At 53.8% G+C, this 16,300-nt stretch overlaps 8 protein-coding genes across 8 annotated transcripts; 5 read left to right on the forward strand and 3 right to left on the reverse strand.

Moving 5' to 3' along the window:
• Positions 1–729: 729 nt before the first annotated feature.
• P152DRAFT_396762 (RNA-binding domain-containing protein) lies at positions 730–1,964 on the reverse strand (the record flags this gene model as incomplete). The annotated part of the gene is given in 4 exon segments (XM_033676374.1): positions 730–1,077; positions 1,131–1,391; positions 1,411–1,711; positions 1,768–1,964. The coding sequence occupies 4 exon segments, from the start codon at positions 1,962–1,964 to the stop codon at positions 730–732; spliced, it is 1,107 nt and encodes a 368-aa protein (XP_033534172.1).
• A 743-nt stretch (positions 1,965–2,707) lies between these two features.
• Positions 2,708–5,176, forward strand: P152DRAFT_458378 (NADPH dependent diflavin oxidoreductase-like protein 1). The gene is made up of 6 exons (XM_033679443.1): positions 2,708–3,128; positions 3,182–3,357; positions 3,411–3,509; positions 3,569–4,793; positions 4,842–4,936; positions 4,985–5,176. Exons 1-6 carry the CDS (start codon positions 2,973–2,975, stop codon positions 5,124–5,126), a joined length of 1,893 nt encoding a protein of 630 aa, XP_033534173.1. The 5' UTR covers positions 2,708–2,972; the 3' UTR covers positions 5,127–5,176.
• Positions 5,177–5,671: 495 nt separating this feature from the next.
• On the forward strand, positions 5,672–7,290 carry P152DRAFT_369335 (uncharacterized protein; the record flags this gene model as incomplete). Its single annotated transcript, XM_033675480.1, has 3 exons — positions 5,672–5,876; positions 6,431–6,910; positions 7,118–7,290. Coding segments are annotated over 3 exons (858 nt in total), but the record flags the coding sequence as incomplete, so codon positions are not given.
• A 618-nt stretch (positions 7,291–7,908) lies between these two features.
• On the forward strand, positions 7,909–8,163 carry P152DRAFT_377113 (uncharacterized protein; the record flags this gene model as incomplete). Its single annotated transcript, XM_033675644.1, has 1 exon — positions 7,909–8,163. A coding segment is annotated over one exon (255 nt), but the record flags the coding sequence as incomplete, so codon positions are not given.
• Positions 8,164–8,887: 724 nt separating this feature from the next.
• P152DRAFT_458382 (putative 60S ribosome biogenesis protein Nip7) lies at positions 8,888–9,509 on the reverse strand. The gene has a single exon (XM_033679444.1). The coding sequence runs from the start codon at positions 9,482–9,484 to the stop codon at positions 8,993–8,995; it is 492 nt and encodes a 163-aa protein (XP_033534176.1). The 5' UTR covers positions 9,485–9,509; the 3' UTR covers positions 8,888–8,992.
• A 189-nt stretch (positions 9,510–9,698) lies between these two features.
• Positions 9,699–12,253, forward strand: P152DRAFT_458383 (nucleolar complex-associated protein 3). The gene has a single exon (XM_033679445.1). It carries the CDS (start codon positions 9,754–9,756, stop codon positions 11,794–11,796), a length of 2,043 nt encoding a protein of 680 aa, XP_033534177.1. The 5' UTR covers positions 9,699–9,753; the 3' UTR covers positions 11,797–12,253.
• Positions 12,254–12,376: 123 nt separating this feature from the next.
• P152DRAFT_482047 (polysaccharide lyase family 1 protein) lies at positions 12,377–14,240 on the forward strand. The gene is made up of 4 exons (XM_033681861.1): positions 12,377–12,928; positions 12,985–13,263; positions 13,316–13,721; positions 13,784–14,240. The coding sequence occupies exons 1-4, from the start codon at positions 12,662–12,664 to the stop codon at positions 13,918–13,920; spliced, it is 1,089 nt and encodes a 362-aa protein (XP_033534178.1). The 5' UTR covers positions 12,377–12,661; the 3' UTR covers positions 13,921–14,240.
• On the reverse strand, positions 13,929–16,287 carry P152DRAFT_435795 (uncharacterized protein). Its single transcript, XM_033677537.1, has 2 exons — positions 16,118–16,287; positions 13,929–16,067 (listed from the first exon to the last, which is right to left on the reverse strand). The coding sequence occupies exons 1-2, from the start codon at positions 16,170–16,172 to the stop codon at positions 14,104–14,106; spliced, it is 2,019 nt and encodes a 672-aa protein (XP_033534179.1). The 5' UTR covers positions 16,173–16,287; the 3' UTR covers positions 13,929–14,103.
• Positions 16,288–16,300: the final 13 nt, after the last annotated feature.

The raw sequence follows: 16,300 nt of genomic DNA on the forward strand, positions 1-16,300 counted from the left end.
CTTTAGGAAAGGTGCTTCGCCTTAGTCATGCGGAGCCACAACGGTTAGGACAACCTCACCACTCCACCAAACCGCCAACCTGCCGGTGAGCTGTGAAGTGTGAACTGCCTGGGGCTGTTGAGCGGCCTTTGGTCGTGGGAAATGCCAACTGGAAACATCTACTGAAGCGCAAAAAGCAATCTTCTTACTGAAAGATTGGATGCATCCTTCAGATCATGGTATTATATGCAGGGATCAGATCACATCAACTATCTGCTATGCCATCAAGTACAGCTCTTTTAACAGCAACCACCACGACTGGGACTCGGGTAGACAATTTCACTTCTATCCGTGAACAACGCGAATCACATACGCAATGGGGAAATCATGTGTCACCCAAGTTTTGTCTCATTTAACTATCCATCCTAGTTTACAGATATGCTGATTGGAAACCTGTCGAGTAGCTGGGGGAAAAGCATGCCGTTCATATTTGTGTTTGCTGATCTGCTGTCCTCCTGCATCGCCAAGCAAGGCAGACCGTGAGGGTAGGAAATGCAGCATATGGTGTTTTGGTGGATCATGTGCTGCGAAAACTCCGGAAACATCACTCTCCAACCTGGTCGGAGCGTAGCGTTGGGGGTACCATGTGGGTGATCTGTGGGAAATTGACTGGGAGTGGGGAAAAGGGGACTGGGTGACGAGCGCTTGGATGGAAGCTGAGACTTGACATGTCGAGCACCGACGATGACCCTACGCAGTGGCAGTGGCCGGGGCCTCGGTCGGGGCATCGGCGGTGGCAGTGGCCTCAGGCTCAACGTTCTCGCCGGCGGCTACCTGCTCACCGTTGAGATCGTCGTCCTCCTTGCCGGGGCTATCGATGGCAACCTTGACGGCAATCTCACGGCCTTCGATCTCCTTGCCGTTCATCTCATCACAAGCCTTCTGCTGCATCTCTTCGGTGGCCAGGGTGACGAAGCCGAAGCCACGTCCCTTGCGGGGCTCGCCACGGGCCTGGAGCTTCTTGACCATGAAGCGCGGGATCGGGCGAAGCGCAATCTTGGCGGAGGACGGGGAGTACTCCGCGAAGATCTCCATCAGCTAGTGAGACGGGTTAGCGATTTCAAATGTTGGAACGTGACATCATGGCGAACCTTATCCTCGCGCAGGTCATATGGCAAGTTGGCGACCATGACCTTGGTCTTGGATGGGACACCGTCCTCCGGGGGGCCACGCTGCTTGCGCTCCCTGGGGACTCGCGGCTTGCCAGCGTTCTCGGCATCGATAGCCTCGCCCTCGGTACCCTTGGATTCTGTGAGTGCTGTGTTCGTGACGTCGGTGAGAGGAAGGACTTGTCCGGGTACATTTTGGGGGCCGCCTTCAGTGGTGATGACTTCGCCAGCCTCATTGCGGACCTGGATGACATTAGTCGACAATCTGATGAAGTGAGTGGGTCAGACTTACGGTTCGACCACCACGGGCCGCACGACCTCCACGGCCACGTGCACGACCACGTCCGCGCTGGGACGAACGACGAGTACCATCTTCGCCAATGGCGCCCTCGCCAGCCGGCTCAGGCTTGCGCGCAAGCTGAATGGACACCTTGCGATCCAAGATGGATTGTCCATTAAGCTCCGCGATGGCACGTTCAGCCTCGGAAGGAGTCGACAGGTCGACAAAGGCATAGCCAACGGGACGTTGGGTCCTGGGGTTGGTCGGGATGGAAGTCGACTCACTAGCAAAGAACGATAAGCAACAGATCTGGAAACATCAGTGAGGGGAGCAACTTACACCAGGTAGTCCTTGAAGAACTCCTTCAACTCCTCCTCGGTGGTCGCATATGCGAGATTCCCAATGTAGAGGCGCCTTCCCTCGGCGGCGCTGGCGATGACGGCTTCATCCTTGGAAGCGTCAATATGATCGCCATTGGCCTTTTCGATGGAGGCGGTTGCCAACTGGGCGGTAACAGCTTCGACAGCGGCGGACATGTTGATTAACGTTTATGGATTTTCTGACACGAGATTCTGAAAGAACTGGATTATGGATCTGCTGCTTCGGGGATGAAGGAGCAGGGTTCAGGAGCCGTGTGGAAGGTTGAGGAAACGGGGTTGTCCTGGTAGAGCCGAAATGGTCTGCCTGGTAAAGGGAGGATTGAGAAGGTGGTCTGGATGGATTGTCCGAAGAGACCGCCGCAAGCAGGGTGGGAAAAGGCTTGTCGAGGAGGAGTTGGAATTTGAGTGGGTAGCTAGGTGCCCGAAGGAAACTTGAAGAGCAGAAGTAGAAACTGGCGAATCAGCAAAGTTGTACTGGATCTTGGATGATGGAAGAGAAAGGGGAGAAGGAGAGCGAGAGGCGGAAGGGCGACTGAAATAATAATTCGGTGTTGTTTGGAGAGGGAGTGTGCGCACGGGCCTTAATGTGGCTGGAGGGAAGGGCGAGTCAGCGAGTGATTGGTGGTTTCTGTTAGGGGCGGCTGCACTCGCCACAGTCCACAGGAGCACGCGTGCGTCAGAGTGAAGGCGGCGATTCAGGCAGGAATCCAGGCCGACAGGGAAGCTACGTCGAGATTCTGCGGGTCTGTGGGTCAATTATGGATTTGGTTCTTGTCACGTGCTATTACCCTCATTGCCCCCGTACCCCCAAAAAACCTGAGGCTGCAAGGCCACAACTTTTTGCCATCCTCACTAACTAGCCATGCGCCATAATTAGTATTGCTGTGGAGATAATATTCCGTAATTACGGATACAGCAGATCTAGTTTTAGAGGGCGTCTATAAGATCTAATTGGAGGATTGCAGTATTGACTATCCGCTTCTAGTCATTATGGCATGACAGAATACCGCCCTACTCGCTGCCCTACGTCAACTGCAGCTTCACAAGATGGTTTCCGCCGTCATTGCTCCATGAGCACAATAGCAAAACTGCAAAAGGAGCTGCAGAAGGAATTGAACCGCTGCGCGTGTTGATTGGGACTACGTGACCGTGGGTCCCATCGTGATGACTTCATCAGAAGACCTTCTCCGCAATCGCACTGCCCTCATCCTCTATGGCTCAGAGACCGGAAATGCCCACGATGTCGCCGAGCAAATCCGCGACACCGCCGAACGCCTACGGTTCAGCAGTCATCTATGCGAACTGGACAGTATTAATCTGGTTCGACACCTTCCCGACCACCGCATTGATTGTCCGGAGTTGACCGATCACAGAACGACCTCCTAAAACACCAGGTCGTCCTCTTCGCCATTTCCACCACCGGCCAGGGCGACTTGCCCGCCAACGCCCAGAAATTCTGGCGCTCGCTCCGCAGCGCCCGGCTCAAGCCGGGATGTCTCTACCCGCTTCAATTTATCTCCTTTGGGCTAGGAGACACTTCCTATCCGAAGTGAGTGCTCCCTGCCGCGTTGTGAAGTAGTTGGTGGTCGTTGACGAAGGCAGGTTCAATTGGGCGCATCGGAAGCTGCGCAATCGCCTCACGCAACTGGGCGCAATCGCGCTCTATGATAGAGGGGAGTCGGATGAGCAGCACCCCGAAGGGTGCGTAGACTCCTAACATGATGGATTTGGGATGATCGAGTTCTGACGGATCTTTTCAGGGTGGATGGAACATTTGTTCCCTGGTTGACTGGCCTCCGCAGTACGCTCCTAGAGCTGTTTCCTCTCCCTAACGGAGTGGACGCGATACCCGATCAAGTGCTGTTGCAGCCGAAGTGGTTGTTGGCTCTGGATGATGCACCCGAGAGCACGACGAACAGAAAGGCAAATTTCTTAGTGTCTGATCTACTGCCCATTACAGGGAGTGTGCCGGTGGAAGTGGTCTCCAATGATCGTGTCACTCCGGACGACCATTGGCAAGATGTTCGACACCTGATTCTTTCTACTGACGAACAGTATGAGTATGGTCCAGGAGACGTTTTGGCGATTCAGCCCCAGAATTTCGCTGAGGACGTCTCCCGTCTCCTAGAGCTGTTAGGTTGGTCATCCATTGCCGACAAGTCCCTTAAATTCATTCCGAATGGTTCCATCCCACTCCCACCAAATTATCCACCGCCACCCATCCGCACCGATTCCCTCATGACCCTCCGCACGCTTCTCACCTCCTACCTCGACCCCATCTCGATCCCCCGTCGTACATTCTTTGCCCTCCTAGCGCACTTCACCGACGATCCCGACCACCAGGAGCGTCTCCTCGAATTCGCCGATCCAATCAACCTAGACGATCTATACGACTACACGACCCGCCCCCGTCGCTCCATCTTAGAGTCTCTCGCCGACTTCCCGTCCTTGAAACTCCCATGGGAATGGGCATGCGCGGTCTTCCCGCCCCTCCGACAGAGGCAGTTCAGTATCGCGAGTGGCGGCCAGCTCAAGTATCTGCAATCACAGGGACATGTTCCGGCAGGTGTTGCGAGCACCGGAACGCGGTTTGAGCTTTTGGTGGCGATCGTGAAGTACAAGACTGTGATCCGTCGCATACGAGAAGGTGTCTGTACGAGATACATTTCGTCCCTGCCGCCAGGATACAAACTCAACGTGGTGCTGCAAAAGGGTTCGTTGGCCATCAAGCCGGATGAACTGATGCAGAGACCGTTAATTATGGTCGGGCCGGGCACGGGAGTGGCGCCATGTCGGAGCCTGATCTGGGAGAAGCAGGCACTCCTTGCGAATCATAACAATGGTAACTCAGGTCTCTTGAAGACAAATGATGTGCTATTCTTTGGTTGTCGAAACGAAAGGTCGGATTATTTCTTTGGGGCAGAATGGCAGCGGATGAAGGAGCGGGGTGTTTTGGACGTCTTCGCAGCGTTCTCAAGGGACCAGGTAAACCAGGTCGCATTCCATGGCCGAAATATGCTAACAACGACACAGAGGCAGAAAGTCTATGTGCAGGACCTTATCCGTGAGCAAGGCGAGCTAGTATACAAGCTTCTGGAAGAATGCAACGGGTTAATATACATCTGCGGGTAAGTTCTCCGTTCCTTTTGCGCACGACCAAAGCTCACGCTTCCAAGGTCATCTGGGAAAATGCCCCAAGCTATTCGAGAGGCACTGATAGAAGTGTTTCAGCGAGGAAACGCGCGATCTCGAGAAGAGGCGGAGGCAGTTCTGGTAAGGATGGAGAAAGAGGGACGATACAAACAGGAAACCTGGTAGCTTGTTTGTGGCGAGGGAGAACAAGTTAAATAGAGATAGATGTACAACGGCAAATAGATGTTCGATCCTGATATCTAGGTGCCTGGCACATTTTTGTTTGATCTAATACCTCCCATCCACAACCAGCTGATTCCAGTCATCAGGATGGTTAATATATTTCCTGTAAGTTACCATATGTGATGATGTTCGTGAGACCCACTTATTAACCTTAATTCGTGCATGCGATTGCGGCGTCTGACCAACGCTGCTCTCATTGGACCATTTGATACAATCCTCCCCCCTCCAACATCAGCGCTTCTATGCAAGTCAACACTCTTCACAAATGTTCAATAATTCTACATCCAACCGCTGTGTGGTTATCCTTGAAGGATCTACATACTGAGTATTGAGGTACTCGGGGCTTTGGATTTTTCATAATAGAGTCAAATTCGACACCTGAGGCTCTTGCTCGGCTCTACGGTTATCCGGTGATGACCTGGCCCATCATCTAATTGCTTCGTCGGAGCAAGAATCTCGGACTGTTTATAGAAGGCAATCTAGTCATCATGGGCACATTGACCGCCGGTCTCCCTCGCCTCGAGGAACATTGCCCTCATAAACTCCCCTCCTCCTGCCGACTTACCGCGACGCCGCGATGCTGCGCCTGTGACGACCGGCGACCCCATGCGGGATCATACCGCATCTACGTGGATGGGGTGGGATTCGTCTACCGAGGGACGCGGTGGCAGAATTACTGTTGGTTTTGTAAAGGTTAGTCGCGAACTATTCTCAGCATCGATCCCTTGACTGCCGTTCTGTTCGTTCCCATGCCCGGTATTGCTCAGGATATCGTCCGCACCATAGGATGGATGACACTCGAGCGTGGATGGGAGTCGGGTTGACGTTCGTGCCACGCCATATGAGGGTAATCAGTTGATACATAGCGTTTCTCCTATCCGGTACCTTGTTCCATGCACTTCTCCTTCACATTGATTTCCTTCCCGGTCGACTGCGTTCCTAGGCCTGGCTCCATTGCTCACTTGCCCGACTGCCGCATGGAGGCATTGATCGGTTTGACAAGTCAGATAAACTAGGCAGTTCTTGGTTGAATGCCATCATCAAGAGGATCGATCCCAGTACACCAGTAGGATCGAGCTTGCATCGCTCCATGAATACTTATCAGCCGTCCCAGCCAGCTCATGTGAAATATATCTTTGAGCACCAGTTAATACACTCAGCCTGCATGGACCCCTCTAGGCACACTTCTCGTTAATCAGCTATCAACTCATGTGATGATGGTTTCGCTTACTGATGTCTTCACATAGTCTTTTGGGAAAACCGAGTTGCTGCCGCCCATCCTCGAGTGACCCCAAGTCTATCAAGGATTCCAGAATACCCCGATCAATCCGAGTTCTTGACTGCATGGTTCGAATTTCACCAGGGATACAGTGTGAGAACCGGTCCAAACGGAGACCAAACCCGCCATCCAATCCTTGGGGAATCCTTAGAAGACGTTTCTCCTGGACTTCTTCCACGAACTCTAGCAGAAATTCATACTGCACGACATAACGTCAACATGGATGCACCTCGACCGGATCTTCACCAAGATCAAATTATCAATGCCGCGGAAGAACCGAGCGTTTCAATCGAAGATACACTTGACCAGCTGATGTTAGAAGCCGATGGTGAATCACACCCTCAAACCTCAGGCACTAACACTTCAACATCTTCTGGACAACCTTCTTCCCACAACAGCTCGTCTGCCGCTCAACATTCCATGAATCCCAACACTACAACCAACGACGGTGTAAATCACCCCTCTCGCCGAGAAGACCGCCATCTCCGCCAGCTCCGTCAGCGGTTAACATCACTCCTCAGTCGCTCTCAGTCTTTACGCCATTCCATATCCATCACGGCCGCCTTCCCCGATATTGAGCAGGTAATCGAACAACTGAACCCATCCGAGATGGATTCCGACCAGTTGAATGAAGCCATGAACCGGCTGGAAATAGCCACTGTTCAACCCGACCGCAACCAGCAGCAGATGGCACGTGTCTTCGGCACGCGTGAAGATGTACAGTCGGATACTTACGTGAGTCCGATTACGGATATGTTTTCTAGGGCATATGCTCGATACCAAGATGCTGAAGCGCAACGTCAGGACGGTGAACCATCGACTTCACCAACTAACACTCAAGCTGCAACGCCTCCGTCAACTTCTGCCGTCACCAATGCCTCCAACACGGGCAATGGGGCAGCGACTACCCACGGTCCTAATCCATTCGACCCTCGAGTTGGCTACGATGAAATCGCCCGAATGATCGAACGGTTGGATGCGAGGGCGGAGAACTTCCTCGGTTCATCAACTGTCACTCCTTCACGAGCCGCTGATATCCCAGCAATGCCCGCCCTTGACCATCGCCCTTTGTTTGCGAGCATGCGTCGCGCGCGGATTGCTGCGTCCGGGAGCACTTCAAGTGTAATCTCCAATGCCGCCTCGAGTGCCACCCCTAACGTGACCTCTGATCCTACCTCCGCTACTCCCTCCAGCGTGACCTCAACCACCACAACCATCCTCAACCGAGAAGGAGTCGAAGCATTTGCTACCCTGGATGCCCGTCGACGAGAGTTGCAGAACAGGCTGTCGGAGCGAACGGCTGGGTCTGCCGAGCTTACGCGACAATCTGAGCTGCTTCGGCAGTACGGTGACGGCCTTAACGGCATTTCCGACCAGTGGATGCAGCAATACCTGGAGATATATCGGCAACAGCGCGACCTAAATCGTCGACACGATACTACCTCCAGCGCACCGGTCCTGGGACTCGACGACGACAAGGCCCGACCGCCCCCAAAGTCCGATGAGCAGATGACCGTGACGCTCTGCTGCCGTGTCTGCCTCACGCAGATGGCGGATATCGTTCTACTACCCTGCGGTCACCTTGTTCTTTGCCAGTGGTGCGCGAAGCTGATGTACAAGACCCGCGACACCGATAGGACTATGCTCCTGGGAAAGAACCAGTGTCCGGTTTGCCGTCGTTCCATCAAGCGGAGGGTACGTTCTAACCACACCATCACACTTCCAACGTGACGAGTAACCTAGTTACTGACAGATAAGATAGGTACGAGTTTTCACTTCTGGCTTCGACACCGATGCGTCTGCCGAGGGTGATAGAGATGGGACTGAAGCTTTCTCTGCGCAGGATGGGAAGGTCAGAGCAAGCTCGGAAGAAGCTACGGCGGCAGCTGCTCCGAACGAGGGGTTGAACAGCGTCGACTGAAGGCACTCTCCATGTCAGCGGCATGGAACGCATGGATTTGCTGCTGGAGGGTTGATAATACATGGAAGGACGGAGGGCACCGGGGGATATTAGGCGTGGGACCACTACACGCGAAGGGTCGAGTTACGGCGAATCACGATTATGAAAGGGATAGGGTACGGTTATGAAAATGCAATGCGTCTCTTAGAGCTAGCAAGTGCATTCTAAATTCAGCGGTCTATTACAATGCGATGCTCCACTTCCTCTGACTTGTGCTGATCTGTCTCCCACACGAGGTAATGATTCGCCTCAAAACGTCGATTCCAGGTTCTCTATCTAGTTCCAGGCGCGGTGCTTCCAGGTACGTCCTGGTAAGATATAGCATGGCTGGCGTGCCCGCTTCAGAGGGGTGTCGTTGGGACACTTCCGACGGTGTGGTGTGACACCGAATCGAACCGTTTGAATATAAGTACGGGTAACTCGGGGTTAGATGGTTCAAGTCGCGAACAGAGTGTCCTCGTCTCTTAGGTATTCGCCATTATCCGCTTGTCTGAATGTCACGATGCCCGTGGGGTCTAAACGACGCGCATCCGCCGTCGCCTTCGCGGTGACACCGAAGCCCTATCATAGTTAATACCCATTCCCTAAGAAACCTGAGCGTGAAGAACGACTTACCAATGGCGTATCATTCATCGCCATCACCACCACCCCCTGGTGCTCCGGACAATCCTCACTCCACCGCCCAACATGCGCCTTCAACACATTCCCCCCATACAAAAATGGCATCTCTCCGTTCGGCTTGACCCACACCTTATATCGCGCATGCGGCGCAATGATATCGAGCGCCGTGACATGCAGCCTGAACTTTCCGGTCTTGGTGAACTTCCCGATGCAGGTCCCTAGCGACAGGAGATTGTCGCGCGCGACGCTGGTGGCAAGGTTCGCGATCGATTCGCGCACGTAGTAGACGCGGCAGCCTTGGATGCGGAACACATGGCGGTCGGGTGTTTTGGAGTTGGGGGTGGTGATAGTTTCGGTGATGAGGTTGGTGAGGGATCGGCCGGTGTAGTTGGCGAGTTTGGTGAAGAGGGTTTGGGTTTCGGATTCTGTGAGGGGACGCATCTTGTAACGATAGGACTACGATTGTCTGAGATTCTTTCGGGGTGCTGTGAAGTTGTTCAGACTTCCGAAGGCGCATCACGATCTTCTGGTTCTGCTCATGAAAATTTAGGTGGGGAGGCACTGGGGCAAGTTTAACCGATAAGCTCGCGAACTTTTGCCCTTTTGAGGTGGTGAAGGCCCTGCGTGTGGATCAGTCTCTCTCAAACTTCAGGCCGTCAAATTTATCGTCCTACAGGATTCACAAAACATCTCCATAACACAGCGGCACTATGTCTTCACGATCAACGAAGCGCAGACGCCTCAATGGCGCCGCAAAGCAGTCATCTAAACCTACGACACATGATTCCCTTCCTGATGAACTTGGCGACCCATCGTTCTCCTTTGCCACGAACCTGTGGAACACCGAACAAGATTACGAACAGCGACCGCGAGCTCTCAAGAAAAAGGACAAAGCTGCGAGGCTGCCAATCCGGACGGATTCGGGATGGGTAGCCCAACCCAATGCAGAACCAGCTTCCGAAGGCGAATCATCGGATCTGCCAGATGCTGATGAAGGAGTGCTGACTGGGTCAGAAGATGAGGAAACCGTTCCGGAGGAGCCAAAGATCCCGTTGAAACAGCTCATATTACAAACGAAGGAGGAATTGGCCAAGATTGCAAGTCAGATCAACGAAGATCCGGATGAGCACATTGGATCCTTGAAGCCCCTGGCAGCATTAGGAGAGACCGACAATGTACATGTGAAGCGGCTGGTCCTCGTGGCACAGTTGTCGATATACAAGGATTTGATTCCAGGTTACCGCATACGAGCACTTACTGAGGCCGAACGAAAAGAGAAGGTCACCAAGGATATCAGGAAGTTGCGAGCGTACGAACAGTCGCTCATGTCTGGCTATAAGGCATACATCGACGACTTGACCCGCCTGTCAAGGTCCCAAGCGGCGTCGGACACGCCAGCGGGTACGCTTTCCGCCGTGGCTATACACTGCTCGACAATCTTGCTCGTCTCCGTTCCTCATTTCAACTTCCGCTCGGAGCTCATCAGGATCCTGACCCGGAAAGTAGCCATGATGCGTCAAGATGCGGAATGGTACAAGTGCATAGATGCGTTTGAGCAATTGTTCCGAGAAGACGAGGATGGCCATCAATCGTTCGAGGCGGTACAGATGCTGAGCAAGATGATCAAAGGGAAGTTCTACGCCGTTCACGAGGAGATCCTCAACACGTTTCTCCATCTACGATTGTTGTCCGAATTCTCGTCCAAGGCGTCGAACTCCAGGATCGACAAGGAGGACGACGAGGGGAGAATACATGGCAAGAAGCCGAGACAGAAGGAGGTGTTTCGCACAAAACGTGAACGGAAGGTGTTGAAACAGCAAAAGACCCTCGATAATGAAATGAAGGAAGCGGACGCTGCCGTCAGTCATGAAGATCGTGACAAGATGCAAGGCGAAACGCTCAAGATTGTCTTGGGCATCTACTTCCGAATCTTGAAAACGAGAGAATCACGGTTAATGGGTGCGGTTCTTGAAGGGCTCGCACGATATGCGCATCTCATCAACCAGGATTTCTTCGGTGATATTCTGGAGGTGTTGCGGGAACTGATCGCTCAGAGAGAGGCTTTGGTTGCTGCGGATGACAACGAAGAAGATGAGGAAGAGAAGGCAGTCAGCTCCGCCACGGTAAGAAATACCACCCGAGAGTCGCTGTTGTGCTCGATCACGGCGTTCGCACTCCTCGAAGGCCAAGATGCTTCGGCTTCAGCCTCATCTCTTGGACTTGACCTCAGTTTCTTCGTGGGACATCTCTATCGAACCTTGTACCCGGTTTCACTTGATGCAGACATCGAGTACAGCTCCAAGTCCTTCCGGCTAGACGACCCCGGTTCCGAAACTCCCTCCCGTCCTCGCAAAGACAAAGTCAACGTCCAAACGACGATTGTCCTGCTCATCCGGTGCCTCTCCTCCACCCTCATCCCTGAGACTGCGTTACGCTCCGTGCCGCCCGTTCGCATCGCCGCGTTCGTCAAACAGTTGCTGACCATCTCCCTGCAATTACCCGAGAAGTCCGCGCTGGCGATGCTCGGTCTGGGGACGCAGATCCTCAAGGCCCATGGACGGAAGATCGCCCCGTTGTGGCACACAGAGGAACGCAAAGGTGATGGGGTTTTTGATCCGCTGAAGCCGGAGCTGGAGGCCAGCAATCCGTTTGCGAGTACCGTGTGGGAAGGTGAGATTTTGAGGCACCATTACTGTCCGGCTGTGCGGGAAGCGGTCAGCGGTATTGAACGGGAAGCCATTGCGTCGAAGTAGATCATTTTTGTTAGACAAGCGAGTCGCCTGCGATAGTATTCAACCAGGCCCTAAATCCGGCTGTACTGTCTTAGCCGATATGCCATGCACATACATTAGTCTGGAGTAATCTCATAAAAGGCTCCAATTACGGCTTTTCGGTTCAATTGTGTCCTGGTGGAATTCAATCCCGTCCCCACATCTCGCAATCCTTCTGTTCCTTCACGTGTTGTCAAAATCGAATTCTGCGGAGCCCCCTTGGGTCGAGGCGATACGTCCGTATCGTCGGTCTCTCTATTTTGAAGCTCCGATATGATTTTCATGTCAACGCATATATAATTCATACTTATGCTAGCTCTCCGATTATCGGCAGCGCCTGTCGCGCGGAAACGAACTTTCTTGAGATATTGTTTTTGATATTAAATGGCAGCTTTGTTCGAGCTTCATCACTCACCATATCACGTCAACGTCGTATAATCCATGAAAACACGTCTTCATCTTGCGGAGTACCTGATGACGCCGATCCATGTTCCGTATACACTTACAGACCCAACATTCTTCCTCGTCATCCCAATGGTGGAAGAACCTCAGCGCTCTGCCAGGCACCATCTGGATGCGGGTAGGGATCAACACAGACCAGGTTTAATATCCGGGAAATTTCAACGAGGAGAGTTCCAGGGTACATCCGAGTTCGAAGCTCTAATCCTCTCCGGAAGAAATTGAATTGAAACGAAATTGAGTAAAGTTGTATAATAGTTTGCGGGTTCGTCATGGATGCCAGCATCTCCTTGCCTCAAATTCCTCCCGCGTCCTTTCATTTTCCTCTCCTCGAGCAGCAAGTCAGTCTTTCAATTGCGCTCTTGTCGTGTCAGAGAACGTCGTCAATATGAAAACAAGTCAATTAGTGTCGCTGTGCCTGGTGGCACTTACCAGCTGGAGTGTCGCCCATCCACAGGGTAAAGGTAACGGCCATGGGGAACATGGAGATGATGGAGGCCACGGAGGCCACGGAGGCGACGGAGGCCATGGAGATGGAGAACGATATCCACTCGTTGGGTTTGGGAAGGACAATCCTCTTGGCGAGACCACAGGAGGAGCAGGGGGACCAACGGTCACCGTCTCCACGGAAGAAGCATTGAGATCTGCGGTGGCGGTGAGTGGTGCTCCAAGCGCAACACTCCCTCTTAAGTCTTAACTGATCTTGTCCAGGGTGACGACAAGAAGGTCGTTTTGGTGAAGGGACATTACAACCTCACCGAGCGCCTCAAGGTCGGATCAAACAAGTCCATTCTTGGCCATGGGCGTGGAGCCTCGATCGTCAATGCCGGTATTACTGTGAACGGCCAAACCAATGTCATTATCCGGAACTTGAAAGTTGGGCACGTTCCAGATAATGACGATGTCACTATCCAGAATACCACCCGAGTCTGGGTCGACCACTGCGAGTTTGAATCCAGGATCTCACCCGAAATTGGACCTGATTTCTACGTACGTCTGGTCATCTAGCTTCTACAGCGAACCCCACTAACAGCCACACCAGGACGGCCAACTCGACATCGTCCGCGCCTCCGACTGGATCACCGTAAGCTGGACCTACTTCCACGACCACTGGAAGTCCTCTTTGATCGGCAACGCGGATAATCTCCGCGACGTCGACTTCGGCCACCTTCACATCACGTACCACCACAACTACTGGAGGAATTCCGGCACCCGCGGCCCCGCGGGCCGGTTCGGGCACCAGCACGTGTACAACAATCTGTACGAGGACTTCCTGTACCAGGCGATCCACTCGCGGTCGGACAATCAGGTGCTGGTGGAGGGGAACGTGTTCACGGGGAAGACGAAGGAGGCGTTGAGCACGTATGGACTGGTGATTCCGGCCGACAGCCCGAACACCAGCCCCGACGGTGATCCGGAGATTGATGGGTTTGCGAATCTGGGCGCAGGTGAGTGGATCCACTCCGTTCAAATGGATTTCTAGTGATATAGGTGACTGATCAAATGATAGAGAACGACTTCGGTACCGCGACGACTAACATTACGCAAACGGGAAATTTCACCAAAGCTCCGTACGAGTATAAACTGACGGAATTGAAAGCTGTGGCGTGGACAGTGAAGGCTGGCGTTGGTCTCGGGAAGATATAAGTGTGAGAGATAATAGTTGAGCGCTGTATACGGAACGAGACGAGGACGCAAATATTCCTTTCTTAATGCTTCCAAAAGCTATCACTGTGTATATGAGCTTTGCCAACCAAATATGACGCGTTGATCATAGTCCCAAACTCAGCCTCTGCTTGGTCTTTTCGCTTTGAACATTGTAGTTATATGTCACGAATCCCCTTGTAACCTTCTCATCCTTTCCTCCGCAGCCCTCGCCCTCCTCTCCCGCTCCACCCTCATCCTCATCTGCGCATCCATTCCCCTCATCTCCTCCTCCCTCCTCTCCTGCCCAGACTGATTCCTCCCCGCCGCAATCTTCCCCACTGCCTTCCCCGCCACCGTCGACCCCCTCCCCCACCGCGCCCCCTCCCTCTCCCTCTCCCGCCTCCCCTCCTCCTCCCGCTCCTGCTCAATCCGATCCATCTCCACCTTTCGCCGCTCCGTTTCCTCTGCCTCTGCCTCCGCCTTCTCCCGCGCCACCTGTGCTACCACCTCGGCTTTCGACAGCGGAGCGCCCACCGCCGCGGCGTCCCAGTTCCATTTCGTCTCGCCGATCTCGGCGCGTGCGATCCGAAAGGCGTCTTTGGTAGCGCGATCACTGGCGAGTTGGGCGGCGGTTTTGCCGTCGGCGTTGCGGGTGGTGGGGTTCGAGTTGCCTTTGACGAGGAGGGCTGATACGATGGCGGGGATGGAGAGCTTGGAGGCGAGGTGGAGCGGTGCGGCGAGGGAAGCGCGCTGGTGGGATGGGATGCCGGGGATGGCGACGTCGGGGTGGAGGTTGTAATCCGCGTCGAGAGAATTGGATGAGAGATAGGATAGTAGAGCAGGCGCGCGTGCACGACGAATCAATGACGCGATCTGTGTCGTGTGATGCATCTGCATCTGCTCTTCTTCTGACAACACCTTTTTCTCCGGTGCCGGCTTCCTCGACGGTGACTGTTTCCGTTGCGGCGCACCGAGCCCCGCCAACTGGTCCCGATGGGGTTCCTCCTCCACTTTCGCCACTTTCGCTTTTGTCACCTCCACGAACGCCCGCATCAACTCCCCCTGCGTCGCCCTCCGCGTACTAAACGGAAACCCACGTATCCTCGGATCATCCCTCCGGATCGCCTGCCCATGATGCTCCCCGAACAGCGTCGCGCGATTCGCCGTCCCCGCCGCGCGCACGAACAGCAGCTCCGCCGCATCGATCATCGGCTTCCACTCGACCAGCAGCGCGCGTATCTCGGCGATCAGCGCCGCTTCGTTGTAGCGGCGCAGCGAGGACCCGGCAGAGTGCGCTGCGCCTTTCGCGGCGTCGTTGGAGGATTGCCCGCCGCCTTGTTTGCGGCGCGTCGTGTACCGGTGGAAGGTCTTGTGCGCGAGGACGGTTGCGTGGCGGTCGGGGGCGCCGGTGTGGGTTTTGGCGCCGCTGGGCTTGGGGCGGAGGGACACGACCATGCCGGCGAAGTGGCCGCCGCCGATCATGCAGAGGAAATAGGTGGGAGAGTCGGCAGAGGACGGGGTAGCTGAGGATTTCGGTTTTTTGGGCGGAAGTTTTGGCTCCAGTTGCTTTCGGCGGATGGTGTCGACTAGATGTGAGGGCTCATCTTGCTCAGCCTGGCTGAAAACAGCTCTATAGACGCTGAGCTTGGTGTCCGCTGGTAGAATCTTGCTCGAAAACCATATCACTGGCTGTTTCCCTAACCGTACGGTATGATTCGTGGAGTCCTCGCTGCTCTCGGGTGATATCTTCGCCTGTTTCTTTAACAACAGACTCAAATTATCCCGCGTCTTGTCCGCCTCCTCTTGCTCTTCTGCATCCGACTCATCGGACTCGCTTCCCGATATGCTTTCGTCCAAATCCCCGATTAATCGGTCGAATTCCGCCTCCGTGATAGCAGGCTGGGCTTTGATTTTGCGCTTGAGATTATATCGATGATAGTCCGACCGAACATGTTCGCGTTGTTCCTGTAGATTAGCGAACGTCTGGCTGCAGAGTCCACATGATGTGGATTTGATTGTTTGGTCTGCCGCCTCCGATTTCAAGGGATCTGCTTTGGGTTTCGGGTGATATTCTGTCGTCGGTGATACTGCTGTGTATGTGGACGCCAAGGTCAACGTCTCAAGGAGCTCCTTCGGTAGATCAAACACTGGACAGAGTTAGCAACGAACATGTCCAACAGGCCATGAGAGACTGAACGGTAGAGGTGGCGCCGGACCAAATCGTCCTGCCTGGAACTTTGCGGTGACGCCATAGGAAAATCCGCTCAATGATCAGGGTGAAAATTTAGCTGAATACACATGTAGATGATTGTTTATAAAGTACGCAAATTCTAGCCTTAGAGGAGATATGGGAGAGTGAGTCCAGACAATTCTTCGACGT

Source organism: Eremomyces bilateralis, assembly GCF_010015585.1.
Source record: "Eremomyces bilateralis CBS 781.70 unplaced genomic scaffold P152scaffold_9, whole genome shotgun sequence".
NCBI lineage: Eukaryota > Fungi > Ascomycota > Dothideomycetes > Eremomycetales > Eremomycetaceae > Eremomyces > Eremomyces bilateralis.